Here is a 19,235-nt window from a genome sequence, read left to right as displayed (position 1 = left end):
CCTGTGTTTTGTAGTCGTCCCAATGACCATGATACGCACTTTTGTACGTCGCTTTGGATAAAAGCGTCTGCTAAATAAATAAATGTACATGTATATGTTTGGATCAGCATAAAACATTATTATCAAACATTTTCATCGGAAACATCTGTTTTCACCAGAAATTGCAGCCCAAACCTTGATCTGGCTGTGATATTGCGGGCGCAGTGCTCTTCTCATTCTCATCTTGGAGAGCCACAGCGTCTGAGGGCTACTCAACCCCGGTCATGGAGGGCTGCAGTGTCTATAGCCTGTTGTTTAAAACAGGCACTTAGGCACACAATCCAGCTAATCATTGTCTTTATCGAGGCAATTTATTTCCCCTCACCAGCTGTGAGCATGTTAGTGGTTTAAAGAGAGCTGGATTGCACCTCTCCAGGACCAGTCAAGCCGAGCGAAAAAACCGCGTTGATGGCACAGTGTTAAGCTCTGCCATGATGGCGTTAAGTGGTGGTGTTAAGATCGTTAACATTGCACTCTTGAATTGCTGTGGCCCCCGTTAATGGTAAGGGCCCAGGCTTGGCATAAAGCAGACTAGATATTGCTCAGAGGCACGGTCCACGCTCTAATACTGTCAGCCTTGGGAGAGAAGGCAGGTCATTGTGACATCAAAGACCCCCCAGGGATAAACATGTGTTGGAGGTGGGGGTCAAAAAGACTGATTGAAGGACATTTGAACAAATGGGGCTTGTGGGGGATGTGGTTTAAAGGTGCTAGCACAAATATATTTGGGAGAATCTGGGTGCGTCTTTCTCCGACTTTCCGCTCTTTCTCTCTCTGACATAATTGGCCTTGTAGCTTTATAGCAACAGTAACCACCCACAACAAACAGCAGATGGTAACAGTGATAAGGGTTATGCCACACACAAAAGTCAAAAGTGTGAATGTATTGCTCAGAAACCATGTAAATGATATTCCTCAAAGAAAAAATAAAAAGTTATCCCCCTCCCTCCCTGTTGCCAACCCCCCCCCCCCCCATCTCTCTCCCTCCTCTCTCTCTATCTCTCTCTCTGTCTTTATCAACTAGTATAACTTGGCAGCATTAAAGGAAATGTGAAGTGCAGGAGAAGCGCTTTTCCATGTTGGAGATGATGGGAAAGTGATGTTTGGGAAAGTGATGGTTACATACATGCAGTATGTCATGTTTTGATCTGTGGGCGTATGATATGCTATTAGTGGTCTGAATTGTGTCGGTGAAGGTAGCTTTCAATCTCAAATATCTCTCTCTCTCTCTCTCTCTCTCTCTCTCTCTCTCTGTGTATGAAGGAGATCATCCTGAAGCGTGCAGCAGACCTGACTGAAGCCCTTTACAGCGTCCCTCGTAGCCACAACCAGCTTCCCTCCCTGACCGGCTCTGCCGCTCACTCTGGCATGATGGGGGTCAACTCCTTCAGCAGCCAGCTGGCCGTCAACATCTCCGAGGCCTCGCAGGGCGATCAGGGTGAGCGAGCTCACTCTCCCCACATACGCGCCTGCTACTCCGCACCGGCACCAGGGTTAGCCAGCTTAGATCCCATACATCTCTTAACTCCACAGTAACCAGGTACCAGGGTTAGCCAGCTCAGACCTCATACACTCCCTTAACTCCACAGTAACCAGGCACCATGGTTAGTACCTCTGACCTCATACACTACTTTAACTCCCCAGTAACCAGGCACCAGGGTTAGCCAGCTTAGCTCCCATACATCTCTTAACTCCACAGTAACCAGGCACCAGGGTTAGCCAGCTTAGATCCCATACATCTCTTAACTCCACAGTAACCAGGCACCAGGGTTAGCCAGCTTAGCTCCCATACATCTCTTAACTCCACAGTAACCAGGTACCAGCGTTAGCCAGCTCAGACCTCATACACTCCCTTAACTCCACAGTAACCAGGCACCATGGTTAGTGACCTCTGTCCTCATACACTACTTTAACTCCACAGTAATCAGGCACCAGGATTAGCCAGCTCAGACCTCATACACTCAAAAAACCTCTTCCTAGTGGCTGAAACTAAACCTGTGATCCTTACAAAATCCTTAAAAAAACAAATTACCATGTACAAAAAGAGATGTGTTTCTGTAAATCCATATCATTATTGACAAGTCGTCTACTTCAAGGCTTCAAAGCACAGAATCTCCTGCATAATCCTATACATATGAGTGCTACCGATGTGAACGTTAACAGCACCATCCAGGTCTGAATTGGTGTGGACCATAGAGATAACTGCACAGTACACTACTGTTGTGCAGTAGAGTAGTTACACAGTTGCACAACACAGTGTGTACAATTGCTCAGTCCAGTAGAGTTGTACAGTAGAGAATAAAGGGTTGCACGATGCAGTCAAGTTGCACAACACAGTTTATAGAAATTTCCAGTAGGATAGAGTTGTACAGTACAGTAGTTGTAAAGTTAGTCGCACAGTTGCACAGGACAGTGTTCAGAATTGCTTTGTCCAGTAGTGTCGTGCAGTAGATTTGGGAGAATTGTACAGTACAGTGTACAGAAGCGTTCAGTACAAGTAGAGTTGTGTAGTACAGCAGCACCATGCAGTCGAGTAGTTGTATAATTGTACACTACAGTGGACAGAACTGCTCAGTTCTCAGTCCAGTAGTGTTGTGCAGTCGAGTAGAGACGGTTGAACTGAGCAGTACAGTTGCATAGTGGATAGAATTGCCCATGACAGTAGAGTTGTGTAGTACAGTAGTTAGCGGGGGTTAGTACACATTCATAGTACAGAAGCTATGCTGTTCATGATCAGCCATGCTGTCTCTGCTAAGGAGGCACCAAAGAGCAGTGTGACGTGGGGAGAAGCAGGCTGTTGGTCCTCTCCAGGTGCAGGTGCTGGAGCTGGATTCGGGAGCAAGGCCCCGGTCTCTCCTCTGACACCTCATTGCTCCTTAGTGTTTTTGCTTCACCTTTGCCTGCTTTTCACATTAACTGGCAGGCAAAGGAACACCTTCTGGAATCCATGAGGTCATGGGAAAAAAGGCTACAGCAACCATAAAAGCACATCATTTCATATTTATACGCCATGAAACACAAGACCGAGGTCAAGATTTTCCCCTCAGTGTTATTTTATATGAATAAAAATGATTATTTGTGTCCCTTGCAATTACGCATACTGAATAAATCTTTTCAATGAGCTTTTCATAAATCATCATGTAGAATTTTTTATATACTTTAATTCTGAAGCTCTGTAAATTTTCAAGGGATACAGGATATTCTGGAACTTATATTCATGTTCACAGACCTCCAATTGCATGTCATATTCTCAGTTTAATGAAACAAAGGCTATCAATGTACCCCAATTTCACTTGATGTGCATCCTTTTGCCTTCTTAACAAACAAGAGTAATCTTTAACATGAGATTAATTCATAATGTATTTATTATGCTTTTATTTTGCTTTTCATCTATTTAAAAAAATTTTTTTTTGACATTTTTCCTTGGTTTAAAGCCAGGGTTGAGGAAAATATAAGCTATGGAAGGTGGATTTTCTTTCATTAGAAGAGACACACTTGAAAAATAATCTTAGCTGGACTATTTTTGTTATAAATAATCAGTAACACCTTTATTGGCTCCCTACCTTGTTAAGCCAAACAGCATACGTAAACATTATGGTTATGATCCATGCAATTAAAAACAGGATGACACCAGTGGCATAACATACCTCCCTTGCTATGAATACCATTTTCTATAAACTAATTGTAATACATATTGTAATATATGTGAATGCCTATGGCAATGGGTATGATGCATTATGTTCTGCTTTACATGTGTTATGACTGTTAATGTGAGACCAGTCATGAAAGTTTAAATAAAGTGTTGCCAGATAATCTTATCATAAGATCTTGATCCTGCATTAAACGTGTGAAAATGTAAAAAAAAAAAAAAAAAAAAAGGCAAGAAAGAAATCAAGAAACACGAAAAACATCAGCAACAAATTGGTGACGTTTGCATGGGTATGCCTGCGACCATATGCCGGAAAGACTGGGGGGGAAAGATCCTCGGCAGCTGAAAATGTCCGCCGCGGGTTCTAAAAAAACTGCCTCACAGACAGGATCGCCGCACGCCGGAACAGCGATCTGCTTTTAATTACACGTGCCCCCCCCTACCCCACCGCCACTCACCAGCAGTCTCCTCTGCCCCCAGGCTACTCCCGTAACTCCAACAGCGTGTCGCCCCGCGGGTACGTGCCCAGCTCCACGCCCCAGCAGTCCAACTACAACACCATCACTTCCACCATGAACGGCTACGGCGCGGCCGGCATGACCAACCTGGGGGTGCCCGGGTCCCCCGGCTTCCTCAACGGCTCGTCCGCCAGCTCCCCCTACGCAAGTAAGTACTGGGCCACGCGTGGTGCGGGGGGGGACGGGGCTATTCGCTAGCTCTTATACGGAGGGAAAGAGAAGCGGTTGTAATGAGAAGTGATCGGCTTGCTTCAGGTGTTTCCCGATAATGGTCAGGGAGATTTGTTTGGAAATGGAGGCTTTTTCTCTGCTAACTTAGTCGGCTAACTTCACCGTTGATATATTCGGTTTTTCATGTGAGTTTGTGTTTTGGGCTTGTACATATGTAAGGGTATGTGTGTGTGTGTGTGTGCGTGCGTGTGTGTGTGCGTGCACATAAGTTGGATCAGAATTGGTGACGTGTTGCTGTGACTGTAAGTTTGTCATTTGAACCCAAACAAAGAACTTTAATCCATCCAGCCTTTTACAATTTACTAACAAATAAAATGTCTTGCTGTTCGATTTATTCACACAGTATTATGAGCTTGACAGCTATTGAAGTGTGACTGTCAGAATTAAGGAGGTCTGAGTATCCTCCAAACATAAAACATACAAAAGCAGCCTTTTGGCTCGGAGACGAAATTGTTCAATGAGGAATAAAGGGGTCGGTCTGAGTTTTTTTTATGCACATATATTCCAAATATTGACAGCACTGCATCGGAAAGCCAGTATATGACTGCTCTGTCACTGCTCTGGTATGGAAGGGACATAAAGCTAAGATGACATAAAGCACTGGAACAAGTACAAGTGTTGCTGTTGGAAAGGGCTGTGTTTGTCTGTGTGTTTCAGTGAGTCTGTTTCCATACGTTGTGAATTTGCTCATCAGCGCTTGCTGCTGACTGTCACTGTTTTCCGCATCCCTTTTCTCTCCACTCTCACTAATTAACATCTTATTAACATCCTCATTGCAATTCACACTGTGGGCCAAGGCTAGTGCCCAGATTAATGAGGTACAAACACTGCAACTTTCTGTGCAATAATTATTATGCAGGAGCATGACACCATAATAGTAATAATAATACTAATAGCAATATTAAAGAACATGATATGATTGTGAATAATAATAATAATAATAATAATAATAATAATAATAATAATAATGCAGATCACAGTAACACTAATTTTGTAATGCATCATGCACTTTTCTAATATTATTAAATTTATTTTTAATTATTATTATTGTCTCTATGGTTCCACAAAAATGAATTAAAAAGCATTTACTTTCTTCATATATTCACTGTTAAAGAATTCTCCACCTCCCATGTATAAGTGAAATAGCAGACATCGTTTCTGCCGAGCAAGAATCGAATCTGCTAACAGTTGGCATTGAGAATAAGCAACATTAGCACTTTCAGATGTTTATGCAAGTGTGAGGTTATTGAATACATCTCCAGTAAGGTTACAGCTGTGGCTATTGTGGATGTCTGCAGTGAATGTGAAACCTGTGACAGTTCCTGTAGGTTCACTTTTTAACTCTTCAGTCACATGAAATCACAGTCACGTGGAAGCAGCTGACACAAAATCCATTCTTTTTTCTGCACTGAGTTCTCAGAATTTTCTCTTTTTATTTTACACCAAAATACTTTTGAAAATGTTCTTTTTTTGCCTACTCATTTTAACTGGTATTAGGTCACAGGGTCATATTTCACAGAAATATATGTATTCTTTCTGGTCACCACCGAGCACATAATGTTGTTTCAGAAATGTAGAAATGTAAGGTGAATTTGTTACTCCAAGCTAAAACTCCACAGTCAGCTTGACTTAAAGCTATAGAGTAAATGTTGTCTTTATAAAGTCAGTTTTAAAAAGGATGGGAGTTGACTGCCTTTAAAAACAGACTCACATGAAGAAAGCATTGAACCGGGAAAGTTATGGATCAACTTTGTGGTGATGATAGCGCAGACATTTTCCCCCACGGTCAGCGCAATCCAACCGCAAGCTAAACCACAACCGCAACCAATTCGGCCCATCTGAAGTGCTATACACCGTGCATGGCTTCCCTGCTCACGTCCGTACCACAAACCATCTCTGCTTGCCTGCCTGCCTGCCTGCCTGTCTGTCTGTCTGTCTGTCTGTCTGTCGCCTGTCTCTCTGTTTCAGTCGTCTCACCCAGCTCTCCGCTGGGATCACCTTCAGTTTCTAACTCCTCCTCTTCCTCTGTCACGCCCGCTAGCCTTTTCTCATTTTCTTCTGTACATATGATCTCTGCAGTCAAACAGAAGAGCGCCTTCGCCCCTGTCGTGCGGCCACAGACTTCCCCGCCCCCCACCTGCACCAGCACCAATGGGAGCAGCCTACAGGGTGAGCACCCCGCCCCTTTGCCTGAAGCGTCCCAGGCCCCGCCCATCGCAACCGGTCCATAAAGGCAGTCATTCAGATAGGGGTGTGTCATGAAAGTAATGGTCAGGCTTGGGGTCTGAAGAGTTTTAAAGACCCCTTCCTCTGTTCCCGCTTGCTCAATTCCCGTCCCAAAACATGAGGCAACTTTGCGGGCGGTCCCTTTCGAACATCGTGCAATGCCACCCAGATACTCGGTCGGCCCCACATGTCAAAGTTGATCCATAACTTCCATCAAATTCAGCAGATCATCACCAGTGTCATGGTTTTCTGTTGTACCCACGGGAACAAATGCATAGTTTGTGACGCCAAGAAAAGCTGCCTTGTGTTTAATGGCTATAATGTAAATGTGAAAATAATTTTACATGAGAAGGCAGACAATGAGAGTGTTTACTAGTCTATGGCTCTGTCACTACAGTGTTCTTTCTCCCTGTTTTTTTCTTACATTTCATTTCATAAGTTGCACAGGATTTGTACTTCATTTTGGAAACTGGCAAAATTATTAGGTTGCTTGGACATAATGATGCTTCTGTAGGTTAAATGGTCACATATTTCTTCTGGACCAAACCCTTTTCATAAAACAAGCTTTAAAAATGATCACATATGTGTGCAATTCACCAAAAACTATATGGCATAAATTATTTATTTCTTAAAAATAAAATCCCATAAAATGGCTTTAATCATATTCAGTTGCTCCTTTTTAGGAAGCTCTATTTTAGGAAGTAAATCAAAATGCATTATATACTCAACATTTACTCAGTGAGAATGGTGCAATAAAAATCTGGGAGTAGAACACTCCAAGCTTAAACCAGTTGTTAAATTTTCACCCAAGATAAAAAATGATACGCCTGTTACATTTTACCACTTAACCTGAAATGAATGTATCAGTGCCATTCAGATAGAGAAAAATTGCTTAATCCATTAAAAGTAGCACCCGTTTCCTTATTCCTCAAGTCAATGTATTTGCACTATGAGAGAGAGAGCTCATGAATATTCCACATCATTAGTAATGTGGATTTATTGGGACACTGTCAACAGCCATGCCTGTCCAATGACCACCCCTCTCACGCCTTTTTCATACATGACTGTTAATCACCTTCTAGGATTGAGCTACTGGTACTGTACACACATGTCATTTTAGCATGAAAAGTATACATTAACAGTGCATTAGCTGTCATTGTTTATACGACAGCCATTCTCAATTTGACCTTTCCACAATATTTCAGAACAGATCAATGATCTCTGCTTGGAGAGTGATCAGAAATAAGTCATAGCTATCTAATATTTTCAAATTAGGAGTTAGGCCTTATAACTTTCTTCTGTTTTTTTTTCTTTAAAGTAATGCAGAATTTCTAAGAAGCAAATGGCAATTACAGTATATGCCATTGATATTGTAGTGGTTTACAATATTGCTCACATTCAATGCTTTCCCCATATACTTATTTAGCAAATATTATTATTTATGAAAGTGTATAATTAATATAACATTTCAGCTAGTTTTTGTCAAAATTATTTTACTCGTATTTACTGTTCTTAACAGTTTACTGTTCATAATCCAATAATAGTGTAATTGTAGTTTGCTCATATACAAACAGTATTGAAGTCAGTGATATTGACAGTGTCAGAATATTCTGTGGAACTGGGATGCAGTGTTAATCTAGTGTTAATCCAGAAGTCGACTGTCTTTTGAAGAAAGCATAACTCGGAAGATCATTCTAGAGTTAATTATCTGTTTTTTTTTTCTCCTCCAATGCTTACGAGATTCCCCTTCTAAAAGATACAACTGGTCTTTGGGACCTAGTTCGCACGACACTCTTGTTTGCAAAAGAACAGAGTTGATAGACAAATGAACAGAGAAGAATATTGCAGAAATAATACCCAACTGCTAGTTTGCATGAGGAGCGAGTTAGCGTTACCCTCTCCTGAGCGCATTCATGTAACACTTTGCTTTGTAAGCTGATGATTGGGTCTGGTCTTTGTCTTTCAGCCATGGCTGGTCTCATAGTCCCGCCCATGTGAGGACGGACGGAGGCCCACGGGGCTTTTCGTCCTAGAGGACGGACTTCAGAATCACTGGCCTCCCGAAATCTCTGTCAGACCGCCACTTTCCAAAAAAACAAAACAAAACAAAACAAACAAACAAAAAAAAACCCCACCAACCACCCCCATCCCACAGAGGAACGTCAGACCCGCAGAGTCCCGGATCGCCCGAAAGACCAAAGGACTGAAGCCGGCTCGGGTTGTGGAACTGCGACGCCGTCACGCTCACACCCTCCCGTCTGAAGCGGCTCCCGCTTCCCGTCGGGCTTCGGTACAGGGGAACCTCGAACGTCTTCACCCTGCACCTCCACAGAAAGGAAACAGAGAGAGTCCAAAACGTTATCTCCACAGGGCACTGTGGGAAATTCACCCAAAGCCTCGTGAAGTCAAAAAGAAATTTATTACAGCATTACGAGCAGGAAAATGAAATTACGTAGCAGCTCTGCTATCTAAATCTAAATTAAATTTAAGCAAATTACATTTTTTTTTTAAAAGTGCAAGAATTCATTTTCGTATGTAATCAAATCCGTTCCTTGGATCGGTCGTACGTGCGAGACTTTTGCGAAGGGCAGCCCCTGGAGCTTAAGAGCTCTCGAAGCACACTGTGGAGAGATGTTTTAAACGGTAGCAGCGCGGCTGCGGTGCGAGGAGCGCTCTCTCGGAGGTCGGCGCGCGCGCTTTTCGCGTAGGTCGACGAGGTCCGTCCGCACCGTCGTGATTCTGTAGCTGGAATACGTCACTTTCCGCCGATGGCGTATTTAGTCGTTCGGTCACTGTGAACAAAGGAAGAGTTTTCTTCACAAGCTTGCCACTGGTCGCGGAGGTAAGGACCAGTTCCTGGAAATGCAGCATTCCCTCCTCTTTCCTTGACAATTCCCACACAACTGATAGGACTCATTTAGTCCAGCACATTGGACTAAAATAAAATTACTAAGAAATTTAATATACAATTAGCCCGGTTACTTTTTCCCATTAATTACATATTGATATGAGCTGCTGATTCAGCTCTCACTGGGATCATCAAACAATGTGTGAATTATAAATAAAAAAACTACGCTTGCTTTTTTTAAGGACAAACTGCAAGGTAGACTGATTGAATAGACTCTTTTTCCCCCTGTACTCTGATGGTCTGATGTTGTTTTCTTTTGGTTTGTTTATTTTTTTCTTTTCGTATCGTAGCTACTGAGTTTTTGATTCAATTTCCGTGATTGAAATACATTGCAGATTAATACCAGCAACCGCATGATCACCTCTGAGTATGTTTTTTATAATAAAAATGTGTGTTTATCATATTCAGAGGGTAATGTAGTGCTTTTTGGGGGCTGAGAGTGGGATTGGTATATGCTGTAGTTGACCCTCCATACTTACCCTTATTGGAATGTAATGTATGTTACAATATGAAATCCACAATATTAGGAATATATTTTAAAACACATGGACTACATATGAAAAGGTTAATTATTGCCAGTTTCATCTTTTTAAACTTATGCAACTATTATTTAATATACTATACATTTGCATATCTTGTAAAATACATTCTGTATTATTGTGCTAAAATATGGCAATAATGGAATTGAATCGAATTACAATATATTCCATAATTTGGATTGCATATTTTGAGATATGATACTATTTCATAAGGGTATGATGAGGGTTCCATTAAAAAAAAGGTTTTATTGATAAATGTTTGTCTTTTGGCTTTAGTTCCTGCTCTTCAAAAATGGATCACGTCTGATTGATAGCAGGGAAAACCCCAAGCATTTGGGACCAATAGATTTGGGAGGTGAAATGTGTTCAAAATAAACCACGGCCCAAATAGATTTGTTTCCAGGTTCGTGCATCTGTAGAATTAAATCCAAGAACGCTTGCTGCGATTTGAATCACGTTTAGGTGCCGGGTTTATCGTTCAACTTCTTATTGTGCTTTTTTGTATGTATTTATAAAGTATGTTTTGGGATTTCTTTGGTGATTTAGGCCTGAATAATAGCAGCAAATATATGTAAAACACATTTGATGTCTTAATACCTTTTAGATATTGTAAAAATAAATAAATACAAAACAATGACAAAAATACACAAACACATAAAATAAACTTTTGTAAAAACGAACGAAAAGAAGTCCTGAACACGATCAGATCGCCCCTGGTTTTTTAAAACAGGAAGCTCCATCTCTTTTGTATAAAAATGATTTCCGATACTATATTTAACTTTTTTGTATACAGCGGTTGTGTTTTTTCCCCCCCTCGCTCCTCTTCTTGTCTTCTGTGTATTATTGTGAAGAGTGTATAATCATAGTTATTTCTTAATGCACTGTTTTAGTTGGAGCACTTATGAGAGCAATGCATCTTAGCAAGCAAAAAAGACAAAAAAATTTAAAATGTGTAGGACAAATATGCACCAATATGTTTTTTTACCCTTTTGAAGGTGCTTTGCCTTTATTTTAGCTCATCTTAAGGGAGACTCAGCTTTTATCATGGGGATTTTATAATTCTGAAATGGTCATGTTGTATTTCTCCATGTAGGGCTTCATCATCAGAGGTTATTTTCATATCAACCACGTCACATAATCTGATGCTTAGTGCTGACCGGTGAACTTGTTTTTGCCATTTTTTGCTGTAACCTGTGCTCAAATCTACATGCTGTGTTTTGGCGAAAATAAGTACCGTGCTTGTCTTGAACATAGCTCCAACACGATTGGTTCAACTTCAAATCCAGGCACGCCTCCGCCTCAAACTTGGAGGGGCTCATGGGAAAAAGATGGCAAAAGTTGAGTGTCCCTTCAAAGCGTAACTTTCCATTGATGTTATCGTTGTTGTGGATGTTGTTATTGTCGTTGCACACGATTCTGTATCATTTACTTATGCAATTTGTATTACTGTAATGCAAGCAACTGTCACTCCACATTATTTCCGTGGACTAGTTGTAAAATTAAATAAAAGAACAAAATATATATAAATGGATGCCTTACAATACACCATGTTCACACACCAATTTTTATTTTGCCATTCTCAAAAATAAGAAAGATAAGAGAAAAAACTAAACATCAGACAGTCCAAGACATTGAATTTCAATGGCCTGGAAGTAAAACTTTTTTTTTTATTTAATAATTTTTAATTATGATTCCGGTGATTTGTACTGAAAATATACATTTTTGGAGGAGGCCTGACTGAGAAAACGATGTGGTGTGTAAGCTTTATGCTTATTAAAGCAGATTTCTTTAATGACAAATGTACTGGGGGTGTGGAGCAACAGAAAGCAGTGCTGACTTAATATGACAACAGAATATTAAGAGTGTTCACTTTTAGTTTTTATACTGCAATTTAAAAAACAAATTTACCAGCATTACCATCATAGAAAAGGGAATCAAAAATAATGCTTCACACTTCAAACTGTGTGTGCAGTTTAAATGCTAATGTAAAAATCAAGCATGTGCAGTTTCAGTACACCTTGCGTGTGCATGTGTGTGTGTGTGTGTGTGTGTGTGCATGAGTGTGTGTGTGTGTGTCTGCACTACAATGACAATAGCAGACAACATTAATAATTCACAGCCAACAATTACGCTATGTACAATTGAAAATACATTGTTAATTTGGTTTGTTTGTCCATGCATTACAGGTTAATTTTTATATTTTCACTAACTGACTCTAGGGTGGCCAGACTAAAAACAGAAAAACTCCACAAAAAGTCTGATTCTGCCCTGTTGTGATGGATAACATACCAAGTGTGTTCATTGTAACCATGCAAGTATTTTCTTGATGTGGATATTCTGGCCTCACTCTGAATAATATATTTACTAATATTTGTTTGTTAATGCCTGAAAAAACTCATGTTTTTAAAAGCTATCATGCAGATATTAATGCGTTATCAAACATTAACAGCTATAATGCAATCTGTGCTGTTAACAAGGTTATGAGCAAGAGAATATGTGAATACATTTGGTCAACATTTTCTGGAAAAAGTTTTTTGAAAATAAAAAAAGCAATGCAGTAAATGCACTGCATTGTCTATGTCAGCTCTTGTTTACATGGTAACAATTTAACCTATTGTTTTACATGAAAATAGCAAACCCAGAAACCCAGATAAGGTATTCACACCCCATGAAATTAAATGAATTAATATCAAGGTATGCAATCTCTACACTCCTTTAACCCTTTTGTTAAAAAGTCAAATTCATAATTTTTCAGATTTAATTTTACAAGTTTTTTTTCAAATTCAATTGAAAATTGAAAGTGCTTGGAATCAAGAGTACTTAATAACTAGAGTTAAAAGTACTTTATCAGAGTTTAGTTAACACTGAAGATTTTTAGGTTATAAAAAAATGATCCCTTTGGGGAAAATGTACTTTGGCGCCAACCATTTAAATTTGGTTTAAATCCAAAAACTCTTTAATAATGGTCAATTCTGTGTCTGATATAAAGAGCTATTTAAGGGTGTTTATTGTGTTTTCAATCTAGAATTGAATTTCCCCAAATCGCTTTACAGTAGCAGGTTTTTTAATGGGCATAGCAAGTAATCGTAAGCATATCATAAGTGAATAAGAATAACACATATCTTAATCGGGATGTGTGAATGCCATTGCCTGTGGCTTTCATTTATACAGAGAACACAGAAAGCCAGTGAACCGATCATACATTATACTGCAAACAAAAAATTGCACTTTCTTGAAATAATTCTTTTGGACCAGCCAACCCACCAGCTTCTCACCAGAAACAGCTGTATTCAATATTATGGTTCTCTAAACCCATTTACAATGAAAACAGGAATATTTTCCCAAGTCAGATCTTGGCTGACTTTGCTATTCTCTGATTCACCTCCTATTCCTGGTATCCATTCCATCAACTTATTGGGTTTGCAAATTGCTTGCAAAGGATATTTTTTGTCTCCACAGTGGCCCCTTGACTTTCTCTATCCCCTGTTTTCAGTCTGGGTTCACCAACAGTGGAGTCCTGCTTTCATCCCAAACTTTAATAAAAATTGACATCACCTTTACACAGTCTGATCAAAGAATATCAAAGCACAAATGTTCAAATTTGCTTCCGAGAAAACAAATGGGGAGAAATAATGTATTCATAATTTCATTTGTTTCCTTCAATGACTATATTGTATATAGATGCATGCTTTTCTGTGGGTTAGTGCTTTTTGTACAGAAACAGACAAATAAAGATTACATTTGGCTTGAAATTCATTTTATAAACTTTTTTTAGACTGTGTTGGCACAGTTTGTCTTTCCCAGAGGTCAATTAAAAAATGGAAACCGTTTACCACCATAATAATTCACGTGTGGATGTTTCTTATCATCCAATGGAACATGGATGCAGGTTTGATGGCTTGCTTGGACAATCAACAGGAAATGTTTGGAGAAAGATTAATCTTTTCAGAGCTCTGACCTCAGTGTTGGACTGATTCCTTGTGATGTCCACTCGTTGAGATTTATTTTGGAAGCAGTTTCCAGAGATCACATTCGAATTTGAAACACTTTGGATATGAGACTGAAGCACGTGGAAAATGCACGTGGAAAATGCATTGACCCGGTGTTGAGTCCGAATCTGTCATACAAAGTTTTTTTTTAGGCTTGTGTCAACAGTTCAAAAATGCGGTTAGTCTCAATTTGATGGATTTTTACTGAATTTGCTATTATAATCATACTTATCTCTATAGAGATTTAGATTTTTGCAAAGTAAGGAACAGATGTTTTTTGATTATTGTATTTAAAAAGAAAATCACTCAATGCGACTAGATGGCTATAGGAACATGATTTTAGCACTGATAAATGGACAGTTTTTATTCTTTCCCCACTGAAGTACCACTGTTTCAATGCCAGGAGCAATATACAAATCAAACCTGATCTGCAATTTTAGATCCGATATGTAGGAAATGCCCTCAGTTCATCCTTATGAAAATATGATACAGTTATAAAAACATTATGATGTAAATAGCTTATTTTCAATATGTTAGAATGTGTCACATATTTTAAAAAACATCCACGAATATCATGTTTCTATGTGTGACTTCTTATATATGTTTTGTACTCGAATGTAGCAACATGTAGTAAAAACATACAACCTTGATCATTGATTGTAGCATATCACACATACCTTACTTTATTCAGAATAAAAAAAAACTTCTATGCATTTTATATAGTATTTTATATGTAAGATCGGAGGGAACTATTTTAGACAATTTCCAACAAAGTGCCTGGGCTTTCTTGGGCTAATGAGCTGTTAGCCATTTGACTGAGACCAGAGCACAGGCAGTCTGTAAAAAGTGAACGTTGCTTTATTCATCACAGCTGTTCCACAATCTATGGAGGCGGCTGGAGCGCAACTCTCAATGTAGAGTTCTGCATCCTGCGTGATTATCGCGTACCCCCTCTTGCCAGCCTCGCAGCTCCAGCTCTGGGGGAGTCATTTGCATCCGCCCCCCTTCCCATAACCTTTGTTAAAAATCTGGGCTTTTGTTCAAACACCCCTCTGTTCTGAAATGGAGTTCAGGGGCTGCGGATGATGGGTCCGTGGCTTCAGGGTTAGACTCTGGCCTGTGCGCACCGGTGGGAGTCAGATAGTGATTAGGGTTAGGGAGGTGAGGCTCAACAGCAAATAAATGGGAATGAGCAGGAGGCGTGGCTTGTCAAAGGATCGAGGACACATCAAAAACGCATGCATAACAGAGAAGAGAAGGGAGAGGGGATTATGGGTGCGGACTTGCTCACAGGTGTCAGGCCACTGATGCAGAAATAGTATTTCAGGCTGATAAACCTTTATCTAAGAAGATCATAAGCAGGTTGTAAATGAGGCAAAGCTGTTCTGCGACTCCCATGGGCCTCTGTGTCCCTGGAGTGTTTTTGTTTGCCTTCCTTGATGAACAGGGGCCTTGATGCACAACCAGAGAACAGCGTTTATCCTAGCGCCGGCTTCAAACGAGCAGGCCTTTGGAGCTGGAGCGGGCGGGCGGCGGTGGCACGTCGTTTGAAGATGGCCGCCCCATGAGAACCCCCCAACCCCCAACTCTTGGCTTTGATGCTATAAGATCAGCGCAAGTCCCCATTAATGTGGCAGCACAGCTTGGGGATGTCTGGCTCATGTCTGAGGCTCGCGTGGGATGATCTGAAACAGTGGGTATCTGAGCAGTGCCCGAGCAATGAGGGGATCAGGACGACCAGCAAGCAGTGGCAGCCAAGCAGAGCCTCAATGACTGTATGCAGTGAGCAGATTAACAAGATGAAAGGAAAACACTTGATAACATTGATAACATATTTTATTCTTTCCCCCATCTCAAAATCATGGGTCAAGATTTGCTAATCCCCTGAAAGGGAGCATGCTTCAATACTAGAAATACTGGTGTCAATTTATAATAACTCTTCATAAAGCCTTCATGGTGTGCACATGACCATCACAAAAACCTTATATTTTAATTATTGAAAGTGTTATGAATGATTTATACTATGTTTATACATGCATGCATAGCCTATAATTTACACAAATAACATTGTTTATACTCAATTATATAAAGATTCTACATTAACCTATTATGGAATTTGAAGTGTGTGTGTGCGCATGGGTGTTAGGCCTGAGCATAATGTATGTACAAGTCAGGAGAAAAGAAACACAAGTTCTATGTGGCGGACTATTACTGAACATTTTTACAAAGATGAAAGAGTGAGGAAGATAAAACAGTGAATTCATCATTCTTTCAGTGCTTAGTTAGCAGCACTAAAGGGAGGGAGTTAAACACCCAGCAGATGGACAATGCACTGCTCCATCACACCAATATTTAAGTACCGTATTCACTTAGACTCAAGCCTTTTGTATTTTGCTTAATTGATCTTTATTCTTAATTAATTTGTTAGATTGTTCTTAAAGGTGACTAGTGAGTCACACATTAGGCTATGATCAGTGTATCATTCCGTCTTACTTCACACCAACTTGGATAGCTGGCTGCTCCATGATGAACTTGAACTCACATTAACATGTAAATGTTGGATCGCCTTTAATGGAGTAACATGGTGGTTTTCACACTTTCTCGGTTTTATGTGCTGTTTGCACAAGAGGGATTAAAGAAACACGATGAGTAAAGTATTAAATAAGTCCGTTCTTTATTTTTGGAGAAATATGCGTTTTAAATTTAACGTACTATTTTCAACCGGTTGAGAATGTTATCGACTTAGTGCGTCACAAGTACAGTAACCACTCCCCTTTCCACGCCCCTTAAAGAAATCTGACTGGACACACCATAGACGTGTATATATGTCTATGGGACACCGTCCTGCTACAAGTGTGCTGTGAAGTTTAGGTAGTAAACAACAAGGCTGAATCCTTCTGATGTAATTTACATAGAAACTATACGTCCAGATCGCCTAGTTGCACTCACTGTGGCCAAGCGGAATCGATAACGTTTCAGGAAATATATAACTTTAGAAGGTTTAATTTAATCTCCTACTGGGACTTTTGCCATTTATTGAGGGTGTGAAAGAAAATTTCAGTGCCGCTGACTAATTATTGAATGTTTTTCAGATTTACCGTTGGATTGAGCAAGTATCATTCAAAGTACATTTTTATGGGTTAGTGCTGTCCGATTGTGCTAGCTACTTCACATTAACCTTGTACAGCGATCAGTAAAGGCTAACAGCACAGCACCACTTAATTATTGTCACTTCTATCACCACTGTAATGAACTAAAAAAAGGCGATAAACTACGATTTCTATCAGAAATGTATTATCGAGCTCGCGCATACACTGCAGGCGACATTCTAAAGCTCCGTTTTGCCCTCCCTACTGTCAGTCAGATTGCTGTGATAGCTAGCTCATTCTAAATCATATTTGGGGACCCATGGATAACTTGTGACCCATAGTTTTTCCGCAGGATTACAGGCAAGACAATGCAAATATTTGACTAACGTTAGGTTCACTTATTAGAGTGCCTTTCAAGGACTATTAGTTGGTTATATTCATTTATAGCTAGCTAGCTAACGTTAGCTAGCTATGTAGTTTGCTTTCATAATGTAATGTTATCGATAACGTTAGCTAGTTTGCTTTCATAAGAACTTTATAGTTGTGGTTTTATCTTAAATTGGCTAGGTAGCTAGCAAAAATTATTATTGGATATAAGTCGACGTCCTTAGCTATCGATACTTGATATACTAAGTTGGCTAGCTTGTGAAAATTCAGTCTCCCAAGATGAGTGCGTATCATGGAGGTAGCTATGGTAACGGGGCACGGTCTGTCAATCATAGCTAACTGACAGTTCTCATTACTATGCCCAGACAGTTCGGGTGAACTTTTATAGTGGGAAATTTAGGCTTAGAAAAATATGTTTTAAAATACATTGAAATGACTGAATAATAATAAAAAAATTATGCACATTTGTTTTGTTTTTGCTTAAAGACAACTGGCAAGTGTCACATTCAACCACCATGTTACTCCTTTAAAGGATAAGCACCAGGTATTATAAAAAATGAAATATGCCAGCCAAATGGAAGAAGTTGTCCTATTTTATGATTAACAACATTAAAAAGATCATTTTGTTGAAATAATTGCAAGATATAAGCCCTAAAAGATAAAATTGCTTACTCTTTTTGCTCTGACTTCCTTTTTCAACATCATTAGAATGATCACCTACACCATATTTTGAGGCGAATGAGGAAGTGAGATTATGTCAAGTCAGCTATAGCTAGCCCTTTTTTCCATGAAAGAATTACCCTATAATTGGAGTGCAACGCGAATTGAAAACAAGATACATCAACATATGATGGTAGATTAATTCGCTCACAGGGGGTGGATTACAGTAGATCCTAAGGTAGAAGCAAAGCTAGCTAGTGCTGTCCACCTGCAGCCATTGATAGAGCTAACACTGTTGGTAGCCTGCATTGTCTAGTATCCTTGTACTGGACGCACATGGATGCACACAGTTGTTATCAGTCTTCTTGTATGAATCTGGGCAAGACAGCTAAAAAGCTAATTTCCCAGAAAGGTCTGGTTGTTGGCTTTGGGAAGAATCCACCGACTCTGATCACCTCTGGCTCAAACCTGAAAGGCTGTATTGCGATTATGTCTTCTACAGACACATCCAAATCATAGACATCTGAGTCACTGATAATATCCTTTGATTCAGAATCAAATATTTCAATGCTGTTAATTTCAGTCATCTCTTCAACCAAAAGGCATAATAGCAGAACTGTTTGTCTTCTACCTATTGTCACACATCACAGCAGTAATTGTCCAGTGTGACTTTGTGTGTTTCTGTCAGGAGTGATCAATTTGTAAAATTTGAAGACATACTAACAACAATTTCATTTGAACTTAATGGAAGACCTCTAGACTAAAATTAATTGAACTAATATATTTAGGGGATGCCATTATGTGGTGCTTACCCTTTAATGTTTATTTTTATTACATTTTCATTTTTATGCTTGAAGATTTACTACAGATTGGACTGTTAGTATACTTTTACTTTTGCCATAAAAAAATGATAGCCATAGCTTTGTATTTTTTCTGTCTGGTTTTTCAAAACTGTGGGATAGCCTGCACATCCGAATGCCCTAATGCTGCCCCCACATGC

At 39.7% G+C, this 19,235-nt stretch overlaps 1 protein-coding gene across 3 annotated transcripts in view; it reads left to right on the top strand.

Moving 5' to 3' along the window:
- LOC135259644 (transcription factor COE3-like) overlaps positions 1-11,653 on the top strand; it is a 125,446-nt gene extending 113,793 nt beyond the window's left edge. For 2 of the 3 annotated variants that reach the window (XM_064344235.1, XM_064344234.1), the window contains exons 14-17: positions 1,303-1,477; positions 4,169-4,354; positions 6,517-6,606; positions 8,630-11,653. In XM_064344235.1, coding sequence (XP_064200305.1) covers positions 1,303-1,477; positions 4,169-4,354; positions 6,517-6,606; positions 8,630-8,661 — 483 coding nt within the window. In that variant the 3' untranslated portion in view covers positions 8,662-11,653. The remainder of the gene's footprint in view (positions 1-1,302; positions 1,478-4,168; positions 4,355-6,516; positions 6,607-8,629) is intronic. The other variant, XM_064344236.1, reaches the window with a different exon arrangement.
- The last annotated feature ends 7,582 nt before the right edge of the window (positions 11,654-19,235 follow it).

Source organism: Anguilla rostrata, chromosome 7 (genome assembly GCF_018555375.3).
Source record: "Anguilla rostrata isolate EN2019 chromosome 7, ASM1855537v3, whole genome shotgun sequence".
Taxonomy (NCBI): domain Eukaryota; kingdom Metazoa; phylum Chordata; class Actinopteri; order Anguilliformes; family Anguillidae; genus Anguilla; species Anguilla rostrata.
Note: the sequence above shows the minus strand (reverse complement) of the source record. Positions and strands in the feature narration are given on the sequence as shown.